We start from the raw sequence: 24,392 nt of genomic DNA on the forward strand, positions 1-24,392 counted from the left end.
AATATAAGAAATTTCAAGAAATAGGTGAGTTATTTCAATGACGAATAAATAACATTACGATATTTTGTATTCATTCTGGCAACGCTTTCGTTTATTTCTCTCAAAAAGAACAGGATATTGTCCTGCCTCTCAGAACTGAATACAAAAATATGAATATGTATATCAAACTTATGGGCTAGTTACAACTATGTATAATAAGAATCTTTATAATCACAATGTTCATGCACATGTGTAAATATTGCAATTTTGCTTCGCGCTTTTCGACATAATTTACTAACGTTAATGTATACACGTACATCTTTGCTTAAGTTTCGCTTGTTTCGTATAAAAATGAGCAAGTCTATGTTACAATTACATTTAGTTATAATAGTAAGCAATTAGAAATGGTCGACTTTAACAGCGACGCTATTGGCCGCGTGATTCGATGGCAGCAGGATGTTGTCCCAGTCGGTGCAAATGTCCGTCTCGGAGTCAGTGGCTTTCAAGCTGATACCGAGGCTGGGCAGCGTGTTAGCGTAGTGTGGAATGTGTAGAACGACCGGTTTGAGAAATTCGGTTCCTTGCGGGCCGCACATTACTAGCGGAGACAGCATGGTTTCACCTATAGCCGGAAAAACAAACATAAGTTAAAAGTTAAACCTTGATCGCGTACGAGTCCCTATTTATCTCGCTATATCGCTATGTACACTGGCCGTTTGCGCCCTCCACCAGATAAATCGTGAACGAATGATAGAGCAAGAGAAAGTTAGGTATAAAAAATGATAAAAGGTTGATACCGTTTTCCAGGTCCAGCGGCGGCGAGTTCTCGCACAAGCGTGGATCGGAGATCACGAAGTAAATTTCCTGCTGGACGCCTTCGGGGATGGCGTCAGGGGGTATTTCGAGTGAGACGCCCCAGTAGTTGTTCACCAGCGTGGCGCCGCGCGCGTCCACCACGGCACTGGTCACGTCGCGCTGATTGGCGCGCACGTAATCCACGCCGGCGGTGAGCGTCTCCGGCGCCGGAGGTGGTGGTGGCTCGCACCGGTTGCGATTGTAATCATTCCGCGCCTCATTCTCCGGGATGCGGTCGCGCTTTTTGCTCGGCGACTCGCGATACTTGCTCAGCAGCTTGCGGAAGAACTTGGGCGTCGAGACGCCGTCGCTCTTCTGGTGCTTGAATGATTGTGCCTTCGCGACGCGGCGCGCCGCTTTTGTGTTAGTACTAGCCGAGAGTGTCGACGACGGACTGTTATCGTGCGCGTTATTTGCTAGATTAGGTTGCGATCCGTACAAAGCATTCTTTTCCTCCCCAACCCTTCAAAACAGAGAAAATGAACAAATTTGGCTTTCTGTTTACACACACCCACACATACACAACACCATCACCACAGAGCAGCAACATCAAGAGGGGCCAGCCCAAAGAGCATGCAAGCGGGGGCAACAACGCCAAAGCAATGGTCATAACGAAATAACGAAACCAGTGTACAACAAAAAAAAAAAAAAAGAAAAGCAGAACTCGAACCAAAACAGTGATGAACTTACCGTAAATTATGGTGCACGGGCTTGCGGTACAGCTCAAAGGCAGATCCTCGCTGTTCCCGCGATCCCTGCAAGTCGACAATATTGTGCCGATCGGGGGAACGTGTGTCCAGAATATCACCTTGATGGATGTCCATTCCCATGCCTCCACCGTAGGACATTTCTTGCTGAGCAATTGGAGCGATTTCGCTACGGCTGGCGTAGGAAATACTCGGATGGCGGCGTTCATAAGCGGGTGCCATGTCGTAATGACCATGGATATTGGCATTATACCGGACGGCAGTTTCGGTATGCCACCCGGCGTTGCCCTGCTGCCCTTGCGACTGAGGCATATTGTAGTAATAATTGTGATTGGTGGAGTTCATGGGAAGTCTTTGATCCTAGAAATTCAACAGTTACATAGCTTAACATTGCAAAGCGTCTCCCAAGAAAGTTACTTACCACTGGATTGCTATGGCTCTTGTTGTGCTGATAGTGCATCTGTTGCATGGGACCATCGTTGAAGTTGTTCGGCGAGTTCTTATATGGCGGCTTATAGTTTTTAGGCTTGGGAGGCGGTATGGGTTTGTAGGAGTTAGGATTCGCGTTTCCGTTGGTGCCGTTTTCGGCCGCAAATTGGCCATTCATTATCTGTTGTTGTCCCTGCTGTGCTGGACCATGGCCTTGATGTGGATTTTTCATAGGAGATTGTTGTAGAGGTTGGTGAATACTTAGATGTGATTGAGAAAGATCTTGATGGCTGGTACGTGTGTATTCGGGAGGGCCATTATTGCGACTAAAATTAAAGTTTCTCCATTATTTGCACGCCAAGTTTATCCCGAAGTAAATCTTACCTGTACTTTCCATAATCAGTCTTTGTCTCAATGTGTTGTTTCTGAGGCATGGATTGCTTGGCAGGGGATCGGTTATATCGGTACATATCGTGTCTCTCTGGAGTTCGGCTGATTTGTTGATCCAGGGGTCCAACATCCATCTCCCTAGAATTTCGAGGGCTATCAATCCCCATTGAAAGACCACTGTCTCCATTCAGATTCTGCTGCGAGTATTTTAAGTCCAACTTGGAACCAAGGCGATCATGTCGATGGTTGGGTGCGCTACCCTCCCACCGGTTGTACTTTGACGGACTCCCAGGAACGCCCGAATCAATCTTGCTAAGGGTGGTCTTTAAATCATCGTGCGCGTTGGGTATAATGCGATGTTTGGGATTATTGAACGAGTCGTAACTTGAAAGCGAATCCGACTTGCTATTCTGACTCCTGTCCAAAGAGCCCAGTTTTTGTCCGAAAGCATCAATCGGTTCACCGTCGGCTGGAGCCTTGGTGCCGAAAAGTCGCTCATGTGCGGACCGGCCATTTTGTTTGCTTGGCGTTGTTTGAACATTCGGCGGTGGTTTAACAGCGCGATCCACACGTGGTGGAAGATCAGGTGCGCCCCCGTAAATATTCTGTGCATCCTTGAGGGTCGCCTCACTCATACTATGACCTTTATAATGTAGATTTGATGATTGTCGCTTGTGCGCAACGTTCTTGCTGATATCATTGTAATCCATGCCGTGATGATGCTGCTTGGCGTCGAAACTCTGGCTGGATGAATGATTGTATGCCATAATACCAGGCGGCTTCGTGTAACTCGGCTCACTGGAGTTGTTGTTGACGTGATCAGACGAGTTGGGCGATAAGAAACTCTGCTCCTTGGTGGGGCTGGTCGGTGTGGGCGGATCCTGGTTCGACTGACCGTTAAATCCATAACGTGAATCGTACGTCGGCTAAAATTGTAATTTCAAGAATGACGCGATCAACATTTCACCACCGTGCAGAATAGTAGTATGTTCGAGTTAGTAAAGCATTGAAGTATGTCCACCAAAATGAACGAAAATGATACCTGATATGGTGGTAGCACATCTGTAGTGCTGTTATCGGCCATGACAACGCTGGGATCGGAGCTGGCTTTGGTTAGTCGACCGCCGCCTCCACCCGGCCCGTTGGTCGCATGACTTGACGACAATGGCGGGCCGGGACTATGCTCCAGGTCGCTTTCCGGCGAACTGGCATATGACAATCGCAACGACGACATGGGAAACAGGAAATCATCGGACAGACATTCTTCGGGCTATAATAAGCATATTTACATATATTGGTTACTGATGAACATGATTCCATGAGACGATCGAAATTAAGTACAAACCAAACAAAGCATATCAGGAAAGAAAAACCGCATGCAGTAAAGCCAAGGCGTAAACATGATAAAGCAGGAGTGCAGCATAATCGGTGCAAAACTAACTAAATGATTTCACCAGATACAAACAACGTGGAGGTCAGATCACACATCGCCCAGGATTTCCTCCTGAATGACGTATGTTTGAGGCTTCCTAGCATAATTAGCACTGTCGCAATCGTAGTAAATCGGCTCCGAATTGCCCAGGCCAGTGTTAATCGTGTTAATACACTCCTTCACGTCTTTGAACTTCATATTATTGTTATTAATTGTGTAAGGGGTGGTCGAGCAATCACAATGCCACGCGTGGGGTTTAGCACTCGAATATAGAAGGCTACTTGCATATGGCTGATACTGAGATTGGTTTGGATGCAACGATTGCTGATAGCTCGAGCAACTATACAAGCTACTTTGACTCGGCGAATGATAGCAGTAGGAGCCGTTGTCGACATGATAAAATTTCGAACGACCCTGGGGACTGTCGTACATTGAGAGCGGCGCTTTGTGCCGCCGCTTGCTGCCGGAGTGCGCGGAACGGTATTGGGATGGAAGGGAGTAGGTTTTGAATCGAGGATACAGGTAGGACCCCAGAAGCTGTAAAGAAACAACCCGCATTATACCACCAGATAAAACCCCACCACCATTTCTACGAGAGAATAGTTATAATTATTCCAAAACCGTTGCCGTGACTTGGACTTGAGGCCGCACGGGCCATACCTTGCTCTCGCTCATCCAGAGCGCGCCGCTTTGCTGCTTATCGATGATCTCGCGCACCTTGCGATACCAGGTCTCCGTGTTGTCGTTGAGTGCTATGTTGGCGCTAAATATATGGCTCCAGACTTTGTCTAGTTTTTGGCATTGCTCTAAGAGCTTCTTGGAACTCTTGTGAGCCGACCTGAAAGGTGCAGACAGTTAGAAACGTGACACGTGCGTGCAATCAGACACGGCGTACTTTGGCAGTCCTTGGCGTAATTGTTTAACGACGATCTTCGTATCCGCTTTGAAGAACACCACGATGGGATAGAGTTGCGCGTAATTGAGGCGCTCGACGGCGTTGGGGGTGATGTCCAACAGGGCGTGCTTTCCAGTCGATATCACCTCGCGTATTGCCGACAGCTTTATAATATTCGAGGAGAGTTTGTTTCCCTTCGAACCATCCTCCACCGTGCTATCGAGTTCTAAGTGTGAAAATGGCACGTTATAAGTACAATTAAGCATTAAGCCCCTCATCCAGAACTGCCTCAACATTATAAACGTAAAAATTGCTCTTACGTGGAGAGATAAATTTATCCGGAAAATCTTTAATTAACTTATCGCGGGCAACATCCGCAATCGGCCCGAAAAGGATAACAGGGCGTGTGAATCCGGGGTGTTTAAGTATGACTCGCTCGTACGCAGGGAATTTCGATACGGTGTCCGAAAATAATATGTCATCCCAGTGCTCCTAAAACGCAAAAATGTGCATATAAATAAAAATAACGCAGGCGCCAAAATAACAAAAAACATGGCGCATCGCCAAACCTTTCTGCGATTACTAAATATGCAAATTTGGACTACGGCGGTGACGCATGCACGATACAAACCTTTCCGAGGCTCTTCGACCGCCGATTGGAACTTCTCCTACGCCGGAAGAAACTACCCCTTGATTCGTTTGCTGACATTTCTTTCTTGGTAGCATTGAACTGTGCAGTGGCAAGCTCCTCCGCCCTGGCCTTGTTGGGAATAATGCCTTTCTGTACCTCCTGGTGATTGCGCCCTATCCTATACACCTGCCAACAACCGACCACCCCGTTGTACAGAGTATCAATCACGCGGAATATATCACCACTGCGGAAGGACATTTCCCCTTTAGCGGGTGTGTCGTAATGGAAGTGGGTTTTTATGTAGAAACTGTCACCCTTCTGCGAAGCGACAATATTGTCGTACTCTTCTTTGCAGTACTGCACGATAAGCTCAATGCGGTCCTGCAGGCTGAGAAGGTAGAGTACGGCCTCTTCCCGTGTCACTCCGGTCATGTCCATGTCGTTCACCTTGAGGATCTTATCGCCTGGTTGAAGACCTTGAAGTGAAGCTGGACTGCCTGGTTGAACAGCAGTGACAAATATTCCGACATAGTTGCCGCCTGTGAGCCGGATACCCACGGATCCTTCTTTGTGGAATGTGATGAATCGAGCATCGGGACTATAAAGAAGTGAGTCATTCGGTGATAAAACCTGATAAGATATCCCTTCGTTAACTTACATGGGTTGTTTAGATTTTTGAATAATTGGATCATCCTCATAGAGCTGTCTCCTTGAACTGTAGTAGTCCTCCGCTCGAGGAGGCGGCGGTCTAGGGGGTTCATCAACAGGTCCTTTGCTTCTACCATATATACTATTTCTATTTTCGGGTGTGTGTTGGCCATGCTGGGCATGGGGTGGTGGTTCGCCACCTCGACGACTTCTAGGCACCAAATTGCTCTTGTCCTCGGCGGATCCACTCGCCTCCACTTTGTCATGATCAAAACCATTAGTGTTCAAATTTGGATTGCGCGTCGGCGGTTGAACGTAGAGGTTTTGATTGGAGTAACTCGTACCAGACGTTAAGAAATCATCGCCTTTGTAAAAATTATTCACCGCTCCAGTTGTGCTGACACTACTCTGTGCCTGATGAGAGATGTTGCTGGATAAATTGCTCGGTGGGACAAAATCTCGAGCGATCGACAGGTGCAACTTGTCTTTCGTGCTATCTATGATCTTCTTTGCCTCCTTCAATGACATAAGATCATTACAACTGGTGTTGTTGATCTTTGTGATGAAGTCCCCTTCATTCAACAGTTGATTCGTATTCATCAACTGCTCGCGGGCTTTCGTGGAGATCTCTTTTACAAATAATTTGCATCCCAGTACAATTCCAAAATCTTCCTTTTTGGAGTTTTTGGTGAGAGTTACTTTTGGTGGGCTGAGACCAAGAGCAGCAAGTGGAGCCGAAGTATAGGATGCACTAAGACTATGCTGGTGTTGGTGATGGCTGTTGCGGCGTTTGATGACCAAAACCACGGTGTCCCCCGAGTCGCGGAGAACCTGCACTGCAGTGGCATAGTCGACGTTCTGCAAGGAGATGCCGTTGACGGAAATAATACGGTCGTTAACTCTGTGGAAATAACAGTCAGTGGTCTTAGCTTAATTCCGAGGTTGATTAGACACGGGTAGACTTACTGCAGCATGCGTTCCGCGGGACCGGAAGCGAGCACGTCGCTGACTGCGATGCTCGGATCGCCAGAGGCGAAGTGAGGATTGTCGCGCCCGCCTGACACGGCGATACCAAATCCATAGCCCGGCACGCGCGTCACGGTGATTTGCTTGAATTCCCATCCTCGCTCCTGCAAACAAAAACAAGCGTTTAATTACTACCACCGTCTTTTGTTTCACAACACACGTTGTTTCTATAGAACTACCAACAGTTAGTCTTGATACGATATGCAGTGCATAAATAAACAATCTTCCATTAGTCATTAGAGATATTGTCGACATTTTTGTTGGGTGACCACGCAACTATTTGTTGTTACACGTCAGCCTACGCGCTATTCAAAGCAGACAATATCTTCATCGGTGTTATTACTTGACTGTGCGGCAATTAAACACCTGTTGTATGAAATCTGATCATAAATTTAAAAAACGCCTGCTTTAAATCAAGATAATCATACTTTTAAAACGTTACGTGCATGTTCCGATATTCTCCGATCAGGAGAATCCTTGCGTAGTTGAAGAAATTTTCTTGCATACATGGAAAAGAACAACGTATAAACAAATCAAACATTTGTTTGATAATTACAGTACATTTCTAACTATCTTGCTTATAAACTCTGCTACATCAACTTTTCGATTTAAACAAAATGTTGATTGAAAAAAAAATTGTTATCTTCCATACGTGAAACATCATTAGATAAATAGTTTTAGTTTCTATTAACGTGTAATCTGTTGTTTATATACTCAACTACTTTGCGTACGTTCGAATATTAGTAGAAGATGAAGTGTCCGCTTAAATCGAATTTGTTTAATAATCTAATAATCAAGGAAGTAGTTCAGACCAAGCCGCCGCGTTCGTGTTTTTATTAAATGTCTTTTAAAGGCGGGCGCGTTCGAGCGCAAAACTGGAAAAACAACAATTCGGTGCCGACGTTTAGCATACATAAATATATCCATGTGCGCCTAGCCGCGACGACGACGACCATCATTGTTGACACAAAGGCGAAGGCAGCTAGTTCTGCGGTGGAAGAAGAATCGCATTAACTGGAGAGCCAGCCAGCCGATCTAATTGATTGTGTGAAAGTCCGTCCGGTCGTCCGGCGGTGGGCATTCATTAATACAAATCAAATGTTAATTACGACTTCCTCTTATCTCCGGCTTCAATCTCGGTGCGGGACGCAAACGAGAGACAAATCCGGACAACCCTCGACATGGCAAAAATGTGATTGTCATCCTTGGAGTGTAATGAAGACATGCACTAACATAGATTGATTCTGATAGAAGAGTAAGCGCTTGGCACGCAATATGCATCCCCAGGGAAAATTGGGTTTTCCGCACCATTAACTTCAATAATGAATCATTAATAAGATTATTAAGAGAAACCGTGCTCGCTCGATTGGAGCACCCAAAACCGACACAAAGTGTTGCAACGTATGCTGCAAGTGTTACAACTTACAAGTGTTCGAAACTGTGTTCGCCGATTTTGTTGCAGACTAGACCTCGGCGAGCGATGTGAACGAATTAAAAATACTGTTAATTAATCACGACGCAAACAGCTTCTTGGCACACAAACTAGGAAACGTATGTGCGCGCACCATGTGTACTGAATCGGCCGCGGCTACAGAAGTGCATTCTTTGTAAAGTTTTGAAGTTGAAGTTTAATTTAGACTTAGACGGGCTGGCTGCGTCTGCGAGTGCAGTTAATGAAGCACCTATTGACGGAAATAACTCACGTGTGGCGTGCGCGCGTAGTACGCATTATTAGCTTAGTAACTTAGAAATATTTACTTAGTAGGCGAGTGTGCGTGCTTCTCCGAGTGACTACTATCTGCACGTCTGAACTTCAGATTCAGAAGAGATTCCGAACTTCAGACATTTTATCGCGCGATAAACTTTCATCATTATTTTGCTGGCATCGCCGCCGAGAATTCGTGGGAAGAGAGTTGAGCAGGCACATATGCGCGGCGCGGTGGATTTTCATGAATTAAATCAAGCAATAACCGGGCCGGCGCTGTAAAACCCAAACGCAGGCCATCGAAGGAAGGCTACCTGCGTGAGCAGCGCGCATGAAGAGGTGCTGCACTCGCGGTCGTCCTTGACAATCGACGCGCCCGAATGCACCTGTCCCTAACGAACCGTGCGTCGCGTCGTACCTTCGCCCCGTTCGGGCGCTACTTATCCTGCAGGTATGCGGTTCCGTCGCAATCTACATTCAATACGGCCGAGATTATAGCTGCGAGCTGTGCTCGACAACAGTATCGTAACAATGTGAGCGACCGATTTTTACCAGGCACTTACGTGTGGGGCACAATTGAGCCCCGTGCCGTATTCAAATTTTATTTCGCAAATAAATCATTCTGTACGCTGCAACCGGAACGTTTACCTGCCAGTTCGATTTTGACGCTGAGCGCATTTGCATATTGCCGCGCTGGTTCGGTGAGAATGACTGCAACGCGAATTTACAAAGACTAAGTGATGCTGTTTATACGTGTGCAGTGTGTTTTCCGATGTTATTACGAGCCATGGGAAACCAAGAAATTGAGATAGGATTGCAATGCGAGACACTGCAGAACAATGTGTGAATGCAGAAAAAAAAAACGCCCACAAAGCACAAAATATTTCTAAGGTCACTGGAGCATATTGCAGCCAGAAGAACGCAAAAGCATCATAGAATTACACACGCGGCGCAAATTTTTATCTCCCGCTTCACAAATTTCGGCCATATGTGTTTGACCGAAGTCGTAACTAGAATCGAAACTAAACTAATACGGCTGCGTGTGTATGAGTATGCGGTGCGGCCGGTCGTGTTGGTCTTGTTAGTTACCAGTTGAAGCAATTGTGAATTTGGGCGAATAATTGCCCGCCGAAGCAGCAATGGGGGTTTAAGCATGAGGGTTTAATTTGTGAAGATTTCCACTCGCAACTGCACAAATTGTTCGACCCTCTCGCGCGTGGTGCGCAATTTATGTGCGGATGAACATCGCACGGAACGTGCGAGTTGTCGGCTGTCGGGGGGGCCCCCGACAACTTCCTAACATGTCATAATAATTAGAGCCGTTTGAAGTGGTAGACGTGCACGTGAATAACGCGCGGCACGAGCGATAAAAACGGCCGAAAAACGCACAGCCGCCACTACCGCCCTAGTAGTAGCCGCAGACCGCAGGGTTAATTTTATACTTGGAATTTAATTCACGCACTCGCGCATGGAGCTGTAGTTCGATAATTTATCGACTCACTGTTTCTAATCGCTCACGACAGTAATTGTAAACAAGCAGTCGCGGTAATCGAAAGTGAGTAGTGTAAATAACGCACACCACCACCACGCATGACAACCTGCAGTAAATATAGAAAAGAGAAAGAAAAAAAAACCGAATGTGATGAATGAAAACGAAAAGAAACAATCATCCGGTTGTCTGCGCAACGTTTTTTCACACATCCGTCAGACGGCTAGACGCAGATAGGCGCAGACAGTGGGCTTCGTTCATCAGGAGGCCGTTAGATTCTTGCATTTTAATTTCATTATTACACGTTACGGGTGTGAAGCGCATGGAGAAGTTCATGCATTGCCCCCCAGACCCGCAGACGTCGAACCTTGAAAACGCAAAAACAGTCTGATAAGTCTTCTGCGATTGACGCAATTGATTCATCGTAAGTCTTGCGTTGCGCTTGGCGACTGGAATTGAACATTTGCTGCTGTTGTTTGTGATTGACGTATTGCGAAACACATGAATGCAATTTTTGCACAAAGCATGTTACAAGCGCTTCTTTGCGGTCCGCGCAGCGGAGCGATCGCAGATAGTTGGGTCGCAATGGAATTGAATTAGAATTCCGAATCGAATTGGAAATGCAATGCACATTACGCCTTTTTATAATAACAAAGAAGCATGGCGCGCGTGGCGAGCGCAACGAAGGAGCGCATACGTTCGACATATTCGCGCGACGGTGGTTTGGGTGTGTCGGAGCGCCGAAGTTCTTTCGTCGTTTGCCCTTCCCGCCGCGCCGCGCAACGCCATCGACGTACCTTCGTTGTTCTTTCTCGCGAGCGCTCACCGTCGTACGGAATGTGAACGTAACGCTAATGTTATGTTTTCATTACTTTATATGTTGGTTGGGAGTTGGTACGTATCGCGCGCGCGCGAATGTGTGCAATTCGATTGCGAGCGCGAATGAAAATATTCATATTTATACTATGCGAGAGAAAAGAAACGCGGCGTGCGGCGAGACAACGGACGGAATGGAATAACTTGCGAATGACGAATGGCGCGGACTCCGTGTACGATAAAAATACGAATCTGCAATATTTGCAATAAAAGGCAGCGAGACGTGCGGCGAGCAAAACGACGCAGAGAAACAAAAACAAAGAAAAAGAAAAACGAAGCGAACGAAAGGAAATGCGCGGAAATTGTCGTCTGAACGACCCGATGTGAAAGCGCACGAGGTGCGCGCAAAGTGTGTAAATTACAAATTTCTTGACAAATATTTGAACTCGTCGTTCTTGTGCGCCGGCAAGCATTCCACGCGTCGCGCGCCTGTTGCGTCGATGCACGTCGCGACGTATCTCTAACGCGAAAGCTACCGGCGCGCCGAGAAGTTTCTGAAAGAAAATTAGTTTCGAACTCTCTCTTCACGCGTTTCTGCATTTTATTGCATTTATTGCAAAGTACATAATGCATCAGGCAGCGATTTGACTCGGCGACTTTGCCATGTCAGAAATCGAATTAATATCAATAATAACTTTCCAGCGGCATTTAATTGATATTTTATTAAGAAAACGTCTTGTAAAGTGCACTATATGTCCGAATAGTTGGCATGGGTCAAAAGTCACAAATGCACCATGCAGTGCAAAGTATTCACTGGTGTTCGACCGAATATGCGAATACAGTAGTTATAATATGTTAAGTGAGAACTATTTGGGAACGGAATGAAACTTTTTCATTCAGTATTTAAGTATTCACGCAGCAGGCTCTAAGAAAACCCGTAGGCCTTGATTGATACGCTCATTAATATTTACGTATAATTAATCGAAACTCATTGGCAATTAAAGAGTTACAACATAATTTCTTCAATGTGTTCCCAGCGGACTGTCGCTAGGATTTATTACGAATAGAATTCGTTTTGTTAGCAAGAAATACTCGAGTATTTCCGATGTAGAACTACCTCCGAGCTTCCATTTTCTTCATTCTTCCTCCAACGGCCACTAAGAGGATCACAAAGATAATGAATAAATAAGCGGATTTCCCACCCAAAACGTTCTGCTCGTCGACGTCCGCAGGGAAAACAAGAGATTTGCGGAAAAATTATAACGAGTTTTTCTGATTAAATTCAGCGTACCGGCGCGCTGCTCAATGAGAACATAGTAAGGATTCGGGGATATGTGTCGAAGCCGTACAATGAACCTTTGTTCTTCTATCTGTGCACGACACACACGTGAGTGCATGCATGCGCACGATTTTAGTCTGCCGCGACGTCTACTTACTTACTACTTACGTCAATTATGGCGCACGACACGAACGAAATGGTAAAACGCAAAATCGTAAATAAATAACGCCGCAAGTCGTATTGCGGCGCATTATGATGCGCCACGACTGGAAAACGGGGTGCGCTTAGCGGCGCTTAACTTCCACGCAAACGGAATAATAGATCTTAGAAGGCGACATGACAAGACAAAGCCGCGTGTTAGCATGCGCATTTCTAGCGCAAGACACTGGTGCATTTTAGAAATGGATGACCGACGGAAAGGGGGGTTGCTTTGCCCCCGGGCAAAGCTAATGAAACGAGGGTACTGGCTGCTGGCTAGGAAGCAATCAATCGAGCGCTTATTAAATTATTTAGCCGATACGTTTTTGTTTGCGCTGGCGTGTAGAAAACGGACAAAGGACTGGCAGAAATAAGGTTAATACGTGTAATCTAACACTTATTAAGTTATCAACTAAATTGACCGATTGCCGGCGGCAGCGCTTTTTGCAATCCGTGAAATGTCGGCTCGATAAATTCGCTTCGCAATTGTACAGCGGAAAAACCTCGAGGAATACCGGCGTAAAAATTAAATATAGAAACGCGCCTATCGCAGAGTCTAAACGCTTCCAGTATTCGACGTTTTTCCATGTTTAATTCATATTCCTAGGAATAGTCTATGAATATGTTATGCGGGCGTGCTTAGAACGAATTGAGCATTAGCCCCCGATACGGCCGATAGTGTCATAGGCTAATTTATGTGTTTATAGCTAATCCTTCTTGGAGCTTTTAACACGTTAGCGTCGTTAGCGTTTTCCATATTTTCCGTAACACTTTGCGGCATTGGCTGGCGTCTTATTTAGTGGTAAATGAACTATTCTGCCCTACTTTTGAGGCATAAAAAAGTTTCACGCAAACCACTACTTTGCCACACGTACTACTCCTATGTACGCGAACAAACAAATATAGAGTGCATTTCGGGATATAAATTTGCCACACCCGAGGTGGTTTTCGCCCAGGCAGGCAATAAATGTTCAATCAAAGTCTGAGCTCGCGACGACAGACCCGAGACGGGAAAACTGCACGTGCCCGCCGCAACTTTAAATGTAAATGCGGCCAAACTCTACTAATTGCGTCGAAACCGCCCCCAGTTCATGCGATTATACGCTATACAGGCGTGCGACGTGCAGTTGAACGTTGATTCACTACCATTGAACGCCGTGAACGCCGCAAGTTTTTCAGTTTGCCAGAACTGAGGCGACGCTCAAAAAATTGCAACTAGTTTCGTGGCCGGTCTTCGTTCGTTAGGTTTCCGAGACGTCGGCATGATTGAAATGCTTGATATCGCGAAAAGCGGGCGAAGGGCCGATGGCGCCGTGTCGCCCGCCGCCCCCGAAGGAAGTGTGCAGGAATGAAATAATAGTTGCGAGCGTGAGCGCGATAAGGAAACGCCCGGGGCTTGATGGCTTGAGTAGCAAGTCGTGTCGGCCGAGCCGCCGGAAAATATTGTGTGGAAAATACGAAAAATGCCTCACGTGTTATTCGCGCTGCCCGCCCCGCATGTGGACCGGCGGCACGGACGGCCGGTCGGAATTTTATAAATGATATATGGCTCCTGTGCTTTGTAGCGCCCATTCGGAAATCTTTTGAATCTAAGAAGTACCTCGAAACTCTAACGCCGCAGATGAAGTACTTTCGGTCATTTTCTTGACGATACACAACAAAGAAACGCATAGAATCAAAGAAAACACAATACTCGCTTAGCGAAAAGAATCAGTCTTCTATTCATAATTAATTTCCATCCACGGATTGTAAGTACATCGTGCGTCGATACGCAAGATAATGATGATAGCCGTTTGTGATGTGATGCATTCTTTAGAAATATAAAAATACATGAAGGAACTGAAGTTGTTGAACGCATGAACATTAAAAGCACATTTCGCGCGAAATACTTAAAATAAAGGTGAGATTCATTAAAACTTGCATGCATGACTATAATATAAAAGTTAACAAACGTGTTTCTATGGTGTAGGTATGTTGGTGAGTGCATTCATTGAGTATTTATTTAATTACGAGCATTACTAGTTGAAAAAAATCAATTACGTTACCACAATGCGTCGTTCATACTTACAATCTTGCTGCGCTTCTTTTGAAAACTTTAATTGTTTTCGTTCGCAATCGTGCATTTTAATAACCTTTCTTAATTCGCTCGACTCCAATTGAATACGCTCGTTTGTGGCTTTATATAGGCCATTTTCCTTGCATATTTAATAAGAGACTTCAATGTTGCGAATGCATTCCTGCTAGCCGCGCGGAATGTATGTAAAATAATAACAAAACGACCGCGGCAAAAAATCAAATTCCGACGTCGATGCCTATAAAATACCTTCTAGTCATAGGCATAACATCGATCGTTAACAGGTTCTTCTTTTTTGTCGTCGTCGTCGTTTTTGTCTCCCGCCCGGCCTTCCTCGGCCTCGTGCGGGCATCTTGCGTTGCGTGCGTTCGTCGTTCGCATCTTTGATTTCAGGTGCAACAAGCTGCTCTAGAAATCGGAGCAGCCGCGCCGCGCGGATAAAAGTAAGCACTCGATAATTCATAGCGCTGTTTGTTAGCGTTGGCCGAGGTGCAATGCGCATTCTAGGTGCGAACGTCATGTAAATATTGTGTAGGCTGACAAGGTTTATCGCAGCTCGGCGGTCGATTAATGCATGAGTGTGCAACCCTGCAAAACGCACGAGACAAAACGAGCGTTATTTACGAATCTACAAATGTTGCGCACGTTTCTCCAACAGAGTGTTCAAGGATAATCGGCGGTAATTGTCGCAAAGTAAAAGTTTCAAGTGCTTACTTTGTCGCGTGATTTTGAAGTACGTCGGTAATTATGTCGGCAAGCTTTTCGATGAGCTTCCCGCAGCAATACGAGATGGATGTGATGCGCTGTCGCGCGACGTTTGTAACAAATTTGATTTATTTTTATTAATAAACAACAATGAGTTAAACGCGAACGATGGTAATTTATTCAATTGTATCGCCCATCTCAACGACGAGCGCCCGTCGCACTTGCACTGTCAAATCAAAAATAAATGCAAACGAGTGATCGAAGCGAGACGACGGTTTCGAGAGCTTCGAGAAACCCGGGTAACCCTTCTCGCTGGGAAAAGCCATAGTAACTTGTATTGGGTACACAGAGAATAATTGTAAATAAGCGAGAAAGTATGAAAAGTAATTTTCGATTCGGTTTGGGTTGGCTTGCAAGTACGTTTGTATTTTTGCGTGATAACGCCTCTGAAATTTGTTTTCTTAGCTGGCAACGCAGAAATAATTGTCAGAAGTTGGAAGGTCCGCGACGCCGAAGAAGTCGAAGCGAGCGCACGTTCGTGTGCTGGTCGGTAGGTAGTGCACCGCGACCGCATGCATGCGCGATGCACTTGCATGCCACATGCACCGTCCCAAGCCGAAGAAACAGGTAGTGGCGAGAGGTAGTCCGCGGCCCGCTCAGCGCTCGGGCCTAGAGAACTTTACTCTAAGTTTACATTCTTTCGTGCTTATGCGCTCGGTACTTGCCCTCGCGGTGAACGCGGCCGGGCACGAAATGTGATGCAAAAAGTGCGCTCTGCGCGCCGGACGTGTTCGCATCGTGGGATTCGCGCATTCAAAATACCTCGGGTAATGAAGACATCATGTTATTGTTGGTCAGCGATTCCATGGCGGCGGCGGCAGTGGTTAGCAAACGGAGGTCGACGAGCAGAATAATATCACTTCCTCACGTCCGCAGGCTCCTGACTCCACATCTCTGCTTCGCGTGCTTTTTAGGGACGCACTCGCATCGCACTTGTAACTCGCGATTTTCGGCTTCTTTCCACTCGCCACTGGATGTCTAATTGCATTAAGCGCGAAACGACGCGCGCGTTGATTGAATCTTTGCGAATGCCGCTTTATAACCAGCCTTACACACTTCTTAAATGAATAAGAAGCACGCACACGATTTCGGCGAAAAGTCCAACGCGCCCCGACCGAATAAAACACTGTGGGCACGTACTTGACTTAACTTTAAGCTGCCTGGTCCGACTTTGCGCTGGCACTGGCGCGACGCTCAACGCGCTGAACTCGCCAGAACTTAAGAAGCAGTCGCGTCAAGACAACTCGCCCAACGCCGCAATGCCATACAATCTCCCACCACTAATCTGGCTTAAGTCGTTTGGAGTCGAGCTGTGATCAGATCAGGAGTGTATCTAGCTATTTCAACGTTGTCCCACTGCACAAGAGCCACAGACGCGGCTGGTTTATTCAATTAATTAGCACGCCCACGCCTTCGCACGACTGTCGTGAATTTATTTCGATCACTTTGGGGAATTGCGCGCATCAGTTAATTAATTTTCACAGTTGACACACCTAGCAACTTCAATATATTTAAATTCTTGAAGACTTGTGTGTTTGAAAAAGTTTTACAAACTTTGAAAATTACTGTTTACTTGAAAGTTGCATTGTTTTGTATTCAGTACGCCCCTGTTCGTATTATATTGTAAGAAATGAGAAAATGTCTAGCGGACGACGTCGAGAATGGATCGCCGAAGAATGCGCCGATGATGATGGTGGCTCGCGCACGTTGCTTTAACGTCCCGCACACGCTTGGCACGCGAACGCTGCGAGCTACACGCTCATGGGTACCGGTACCGAAACGCTGCCGCCGACATGTGCAAGTCGAATTATGAGGCAGCATGAACTTGCCGCCGCCGGAATCGTCGCGGGCACGGAAACGGACGAACCCGTTTCGGTTCTTTCGCCTTTAAAATGTATTTATAAGCGATTAACATAGGCAACTCAATATGCATACATGCAGTTTTATTCAAAAAATTCATTTTTTTCTCAAAACGATTGCCAAAAATTATGATAAAAGATTAATTGATTTCTAAAATTTCAAAACTTTTCTAAAATTCTGATTTTGCATGCAAAACTTTGGTAGGGTAAATTTAGTGCTGGGAATTGAGCACCTAGCTCCCGTTGTCATTTTACTCCACTTCTTCTATCGTGGGTCCTGGTGAATCACCTTCCGACGCTTTATGCAGCTTGCGCATGATAGGCTGACAAATTTTCTTCAGTTCTTTGAGTTTCTTCGCGTACTCATCAACCTCACCTGTCTGGTTTTCATCCAGCCAACTAACAACTTCCTGGCTGGCTTTGCAGACACACTCGTAGTCCTCGGCATCCATTTTGTTCTTATGATCCTCAATAGTTGCCGTCACATTGTATGTGTAGGTTTCAAGTTCATTCCGCGCTGCAATGCGCATAGAATAGAGCCGATCTTCTTCCTTGAATTTCTCCGCATCCGCCACCATTTTCTCTATCTCATTCTGTGATAATCTACCCTTGTCATTTTTAATAGTAATGTTCATGCAATTTCCGGTAGGGTTGTGAAGGGCTGATACATTCAGAATTCCATTCGCGTCTAGATCAAATGTTACATCAACTTTAGGCACTCCTCGAGGTGCCGGCGGAATACCACATAAATCGAAATTGCCAAGGATATTGTTCTTTTCAGTTTGAATCCGCTCGCCTTCGTAGACCTGAATTTTGACTCCAAGCTGATTGTCCATGTAAGTGGTGAATGTCTGGGTCTGTTTACACGGTATGCGCGTGTTCCGTTCTATGATCTTAGTCATGACGCCACCAGCCGTTTCTATTCCCAGTGACAGCGGTGTGACGTCTACAAGCAGAACGTTCTGAATCTTCGCGTCAGTATATCCCGAAAGGATGGCTGCTTGTATCGCAGCACCATAAGCCACCGCTTCATCGGGATTAATGGAACAGTTTAAACTTTTACCAGTAAAGAAATTCTGTAGTAAGCTTTGAATTTTAGGAATGCGGGTGGAACCGCCCACAAGGACTACATCATCGATCAATTTCTTATCCATTTTGGCGTCTCGGAGTGCTTGCTCCACGGGTTTTAGAGTATCTCGGAATAAATCGGAATTCAATTCTTCAAATTTAGCACGACTGATCTTGGTATAGAAATCAATACCATTGTATAAAGCATCGATCTCCAGAGTGGCTTCAGTTGAAGAGGAAAGCATGCGTTTCGTTCGTTCGGCCGCAGTGCGCAACCGTCTCAAGGATCTAGGCTTTGTCTTTACATCCACCTTGTGTTTCCGCTTAAATTCTACCGCAAAATGATTTACAAGTCGATTGTCGAAATCTTCGCCTCCTAGATGTGTATTTCCAGCAGTGGACTTTACTTCAAATAGCGAACCTTCATCGATTGTCAGGATAGACACATCAAAAGTCCCACCGCCCAAATCAAATATCAGGACTCGTCGCTCACCCGTAAGGTTTTTATCCAAACCATAAGCTAGCGCCGCTGCGGTGGGTTCGTTAATCATACGCAGCACGTTGAGCCCGGCAATCTTTCCGGCATCCTTCGTCGCCTGGCGTTGTGAGTCGTTGAAATAAGCGGGGACAGTAATCACTGCATCCCTCACTTTCATGCCCAAGTACGCATCCGCAATACTCTTCATTTTACTGAGCACCATCGAGCTGATTTCCTCCGGTGTGTATATCTTCGTCTTGCCTTTAAATTGTACTTCAAGTTTTGGCTTACCATCTTCATCGACGACTTTAAACGGCCAGTGCTTCATATCGGACTGAACCATGGAGTCATCGAATTTCCTACCGATGAGCCGTTTGGCATCAAATACCGTGTTGGACGGGTTAATGACCACCTGGTTCTTAGCGGCATCTCCGACCAGGCGCTCCGACTCAGTGAAAGCGACATAGCTCGGTGTCGTACGGTTACCTTGATCATTCGCGATAATCTCCACTTTCCCGCCTTGGTAGACCGCGACGCACGAATAGGTGGTACCCAAGTCAATGCCAATTGCAATCGACATGTTGGCTGATATTTTTCGTTCGTTTACGCGAGGAAATTGAATGTATTTTTCGATTAGAAATAATATTTAATTTTTTTGCACGAAATATACCACAAACGATGTGTATTTGAATATAGTTAACGTAACGTGTAAAATTTTGTAATATCAGCAGGAAAAAACGCTGATTTTCACTGAAAATATAGAGAGAAATTTTGAAACGCGCGCACGCAATTTTGGACGAAAAAAAAATCAACAAAAACAAATGCTGTAATATATGCATGGCATTCTAGGATATTTCATGATGCTTTCTAGAACATTTCCTTTGCAGTTTATTTACTGATAGTTTGCTTAGCAACAGAAAAGTTATTTGAAATGAAAAGTGCATTAAAAAAATATCGCAGATGTGACCTTGACTTAACTACATTGCTTCGATTAATACAATACATACCCACCTTCTTTCAATTGAATTGCATTTTCTGAACACACAGTCACCGCATGGAAATGAAAATGCAATTGTGGGTGGGCAACTCAAAGTACATAATACCACAGTAAATAAGAAATCACGTAATGCCTCACTCAAAACGAACCACGAATGAATGATAGTTAAATGTGCAATTACCTTTTTTCCGCCGCTCTTCTTACTCGAGTGCTTGGCCGCGTAAACGGCGGAAGCGTAATCCGCATTGACGTTGAAGACCTCTTTGCGTCGAGCACGACTTTTCGTTGATATAGTCTCCTTGAATCGATTCTTGCCCTCAGCCTGCTTCAATTTAACACTGCGTTTTGTTTGCATTACAAACTTTGATAATATCGACTGTGGCCTGATTTATGCATGCATGATGCACCCGCATTGAACACAAAATGTGAGCATTATGTTTAAATATTAAGTAGCGCGTGGCGATCGACGTTTATTGCGTCGTTCCCAATCGGAATCGCGCGACCCGACGGGAAATTCAATCGCCGCCATAAAAACGCCCACTCGTCAATTTCTCACCGGCCGGAATGTGAACATATGATTTTTATCAGTTGATAAAATATTTGTAGCCACAACAGTAGGCAGCAACATTGATTTACTAAATTATGCAAGGAAACAAGACACTCGGAAGGATATAAGTTATAGTCCGCCATGGTGAGGCTAATAGATATTTATTAACACAAATACAACGTGAATAAGTACAACTTAGAAGAAGTTGTTATTAAAGTAATTACAAACAACACAATGATAACCATTAATTTGAAGAAAAAAAAAGATTTAAAACCCAAATGCAATAATTGACCTTAATTTAGATTAGAATATTCATATGGTGCAACAATAATTTTGAACAAGGAAGCAAAATGTGCAAATTTAAACTGATATTCAACGTGTCTATGACACACGTCTTCGCGCGTTTCTAAATACTAAATCGTAAAAGCGAATCAAGCAATATAGTACTGCCACCAATAATAAACTAAATATATAATGGTGATCCTCTTGTGGAAACTCCCAAATCCTGTATATTAGAGTAGATTCCTGGGTGTGGGTTTTAATACCCACTTTCGCCTTATGCTAGTCTTCAGATATATCATTGATGCAGGTGTTTATGTCTAGCAGTTGCTGCACATAGCGCTTGTCGTTGGCAATTCCGTAGAGGACGTAGAGAGTGGACAAAAGTTGTCCTGGTGCAAAGTTCAGCTGATCATTGCATTTTTCTATGATGGGCTTTATTTGCTCATTGATCTACGCATAATAAAATATTGCGTTGGAATGACTTGAAATTAAAAGTCAGAGTATGATCTACTTACGTGGTGTAGATTAGCAAATTCCGAAAAGTTCAGCTTTATACGTTTCTTTCCCTCATCCTGATAGAATAGAAGAAACTCGTCGTTATGTTCGGTGACTTTGAAGAAAATGCCTGCAATGAGGGTACCACTCCGGTCTCGGGATAGCAGACTTCGAAAACTGTAAACCAGATTTCTGCGCTCCGTGACATCTACGGCTGTCAGATAGGGTTTGCGGATGTAGACCAACGAATGAACTTCTTCGACCATAGCCTTGTTACGGGTGACCCGCTCAGACCACTGAACGAAATCATCATTGGTTTTAGAATACTCGTAGTTGAACTGCTTCTCCAAATGGGGTTCCTTGCTCTGTATGAACCATCCAGTATGCGGGGCAAGCTCGTCCTTCATTGCAATGATGGCTCTGCCAACATGATAACCGGGATCGCATAGCATGATACCATCACGACCACCAAGGTCGAACCGCATCGCCAAGAGAACGTGTTCTTTCTCTAGGATATTCTTGGTCTCGTTGATTTCCTTCTGCAAACCGGCGTATTCTTCAAATGCCCCAATGCTCTCCTCGCAAGATACCAGATAGAAATACTCTCCCATCGCAGGTTCATTTTTAGCGATGTTCCGCCACAATTCGAGTGCCAACCCCACGCAGGTATGATGTGCTGGTGTTATAGGTGGGGTATACCTGAAAAGGAGGATAGAGAAGATAGAAATTTGATCTATGGTACATGCTGGCTTTTTTTAACGTACATTTGAAAGTAGTCAAAGAGATTCAAACATTTGCTCGCCTTGAAGCCCTTGTATAGCGCGATGTAGTTGCCAATGGTGTTGTAGTTGTTGGTGGCGAGCACCTTGCCAAGCGCCGCTTCCACATCCTCCTCCAGACGGCGGAAGCTGCGGCCGTCGGGTATGCGCAGCACGGGCGCGCTGCGCTCACCCCACTCGGGCAGCGGGAGCGGATGCTCGGCAGGCCATTCCCCGAACACCTGTGCGGTGCCGGGATCGCCCTTCGGTGCCGGGCCGCTCAGCGCGGTCCTTCGTTCATTGTCTGCGAGTCAACTCGGCCATTCGCAGCCCCACCTGCCAACGGAAGGGACGAATGTGCCCTCACCCGCCGCCGACAAGGCCAGCGGCGGCTCGCAGCCGCCGCGCGCTCTTCCGTCTTTGCGTACAGCTGCATCTTCGGCGGCTGCACACGGTATCGTTAGTATATGGTTTCTCTCACGCTCTGGAAACAAAGCACACATTAGCAAACTCGACAGAACTTTCTCATCTGATTAAGCAATCATTCTGCTAAAGCGACATTTTCATTCAAGTTTGAATCACTACAAATTGCCAACTAACGACTGAGTGCTAAACAGACATACGTCACGGTAAATATTGAGTCATGTTGTGAGTGAGTCGTTGTGCAACAATCGAATAGTAAGTTAATATTCCCGTGATTCAATCTCTTTGTGGCGTAGAAACGGAAATCCCAATTATAAATGACATTTCGACGAAATCAATTACCCGCTACCGCTTTTGAATGAAACTAATCTACGTAAGCATATACCTACACCGTGAATACCGGAAAGTTCTGGGTACAAAGTTGGCATATATTCGATGAGTGAGTGTAAGTGAGTGAGTAATCACCACTTATGAGTACTGATAACAAAATTACGCACTTTTCATGCATGAAGCAAACGCGCGCGTGCCAGACATGCATAACATTGTATAATACAGGACGTTAGAAAAATTTTAAAAATTCATTCGTTATTTAGGCCAAGAATGCAAACGTAATAAATGTGTAGCAAGCATTGTGTTCAAAATGAAACGTTAAAAAAAAGGTTTCGAATGCAACGCGTACAAGTTGGACTAGTTTTGATGGAAGGCCTCAAAAAAGTCGTAGGGCATGATGTTCAAGGGCGTTAGAAATTGCTTGGTCATTAGTGGGACAAACTTTTCAACTTACCCATACAAGTGGAGACTTCGATGGATGGACCCGACGATAAATTGAATCCCACCGCACGTCTGCCTTCTTGCGTTAGCGATGAAATGTTGTCGGTTCGGTTTTGAACCAGATTGGAAGAAATTATCGATGACACGATGTGGTCACACAATGCGTTGAACTCGCTTTATTTGTGGTGATTATCAGCTGGCAGCAGATGAATTGGTCGTCGATTGACGCTCTATGTAGGCGTAGGTTCGCTGGACGCTCTGGGGCGACGGTTTTTGATGCGCGTTGATGAATCGAATGAAATCGCTGCGCGCTTTCGCTGCTTTATATTCACTTGAGTGCGCGCTTTACCCTTACTACCACGTCGGCCGGCGCTCTACGCTCCTCAACACACGCGGATTGTTTTTTGTGTGCTGATTGTTTGTTTCGGTAATTAACGCGTGTACACTTTTTGCGAAAAACAAGAAGCGCGAAATTTACAACTGAGTCCACTTGCTGCACTTTTTATCGCAAGCGATGCGATCACTCAGAAACAAATTCAAATGTTTTACTTTTTGGTTGTTCTTATTGTTGACGAGGGTGAAGTTTTCTACGATGGTAACGCTGGTCACGTTGGTGTCGATCAACGGTAAACGAACGCTCATCGTGATCGTCGTAATCGAAATAGTTAGAATCTGAAAAGTTGCGGGTGTTAACTGGGAAATTTCGGTGATCGCAACTACTTAGCAACAAGCCTGGTCGTGCTCATTGTTATGAAATTTTATTGTTTTTCGCGTTTATTACGTTCGCTAATAATTTTCGTTGAGTTTTATGTACCCACTACAATTTTACTGGCAAAAACATTTGTAAACAAAGCCAAAGGATCAAGTAATTTACCTAACAAAGTAGCATAGAGAATCATAATTGACGCACACAAGTGCGCATACATTTCGAATCAGACAGGCGACGGGCTTTGTGTTTGTTTGGCATATCGGTGTTTTTTTCGTCATATTTTGCGCAGTTTACAAATAATTCGCATTATAATAAAAAAACTCAACGTATTTGCTCTGCACGTGCTCCTTAATTCGAAAATGTTTTGTTTTCGATTGGTATTTATCATACAATGCATACGAGACAGGGGCCCTTGGTTCACAGACCGAAGTCACTTTTTTTTTTCGCGGCGCAATTCGCTTTTTATCGTGTAAATACGTGTTTATCTGGAGGGTCTGTGCATAACTTTGTCGGCGATGCGACCATTCGATATGCCGCGTATTTATTATGGTTATTATCACGATTTTGCGGAGTATTAGCACATTTTGCACCATCGATTTTCGATTTGCTTATCTTGAATTTGATCATGACAACAGACACTCACAGGTAATCTAGTATTACAACAAAGTATAAATTTTAAGATAAAAA

General features: G+C 45.1%; 3 protein-coding genes across 7 annotated transcripts; all 3 read right to left on the reverse strand.

Annotated features, from left to right (window-relative positions):
* Window positions 1-62: 62 nt before the first annotated feature.
* On the reverse strand, window positions 63-20,151 carry pyd (zonula occludens-like protein polychaetoid). 5 transcript variants are annotated; one of them, XM_065307652.1, is made up of 14 exons: window positions 19,902-20,151; window positions 6,933-7,096; window positions 5,977-6,867; window positions 5,319-5,916; window positions 5,008-5,179; window positions 4,688-4,913; window positions 4,453-4,630; window positions 4,078-4,329; window positions 3,403-3,630; window positions 2,355-3,286; window positions 1,963-2,296; window positions 1,525-1,901; window positions 777-1,297; window positions 63-601 (listed from the first exon to the last, which is right to left on the reverse strand). In XM_065307652.1, exons 1-14 carry the CDS (start codon window positions 20,073-20,075, stop codon window positions 378-380), a joined length of 5,271 nt encoding a protein of 1,756 aa, XP_065163724.1. In that variant the 5' UTR covers window positions 20,076-20,151; the 3' UTR covers window positions 63-377. The 5 variants fall into 5 exon arrangements, with proteins under 5 accessions (XP_065163724.1, XP_065163729.1, XP_065163738.1 ...); XM_065307657.1 differs by lacking the exon at window positions 4,078-4,329; XM_065307666.1 differs by lacking the exons at window positions 4,078-4,329; window positions 19,902-20,151 and adding an exon at window positions 16,081-17,114.
* Window positions 17,245-19,537, reverse strand: LOC135795886 (heat shock protein 68-like). Its single transcript, XM_065307693.1, has one exon. The coding sequence runs from the start codon at window positions 19,301-19,303 to the stop codon at window positions 17,429-17,431; it is 1,875 nt and encodes a 624-aa protein (XP_065163765.1). The 5' UTR covers window positions 19,304-19,537; the 3' UTR covers window positions 17,245-17,428.
* A 261-nt stretch (window positions 20,152-20,412) lies between the features above and the next one.
* Window positions 20,413-23,638, reverse strand: LOC135793789 (uncharacterized). Its single transcript, XM_065304880.1, has 4 exons — window positions 23,546-23,638; window positions 21,809-22,107; window positions 21,065-21,743; window positions 20,413-20,999 (listed from the first exon to the last, which is right to left on the reverse strand). The coding sequence occupies exons 1-4, from the start codon at window positions 23,636-23,638 to the stop codon at window positions 20,829-20,831; spliced, it is 1,242 nt and encodes a 413-aa protein (XP_065160952.1). The 3' UTR covers window positions 20,413-20,828.
* Window positions 23,639-24,392: the final 754 nt, after the last annotated feature.

The sequence above is a fragment of the Atheta coriaria genome, unplaced genomic scaffold (genome assembly GCF_025399875.1).
Source record: "Atheta coriaria isolate IRGN ID8LTWV9N9 unplaced genomic scaffold, Caltech_Dcor_3.1 hic_scaffold_1_pilon, whole genome shotgun sequence".
In the NCBI taxonomy this organism is placed as follows: Eukaryota; Metazoa; Arthropoda; class Insecta; order Coleoptera; family Staphylinidae; genus Dalotia; species Dalotia coriaria.

Coding starts and splice junctions, on each gene's coding strand:
- LOC135795886 (XM_065307693.1), bottom strand. CDS start 19,303: ATGTCGATTGCAATTGGCATTGACTTGGGTACCACCTATTCGTGCGTC.
- pyd (XM_065307652.1), bottom strand. CDS start 20,075: ATGCAAACAAAACGCAGTGTTAAATTGAAGCAGGCTGAGGGCAAGAAT. Junction 6,868..6,932: donor CCCGCGGAACGCATGCTGCA/GTAAGTCTACCC, acceptor TTATTTCCACAG/AGTTAACGACCGTATTATTT. Junction 1,298..1,524: donor CCCGTGCACCATAATTTACG/GTAAGTTCATCA, acceptor TCTGTTTTGAAG/GGTTGGGGAGGAAAAGAATG.
- LOC135793789 (XM_065304880.1), bottom strand. CDS start 23,638: ATGAGCGTTCGTTTACCGTTGATCGACACCAACGTGACCAGCGTTACC. Junction 22,108..23,545: donor ACAATAAGAACAACCAAAAA/GTAAAACATTTG, acceptor AGTTGACTCGCA/GACAATGAACGAAGGACCGC. Junction 21,744..21,808: donor CTCTTTGACTACTTTCAAAT/GTACGTTAAAAA, acceptor CCTCCTTTTCAG/GTATACCCCACCTATAACAC.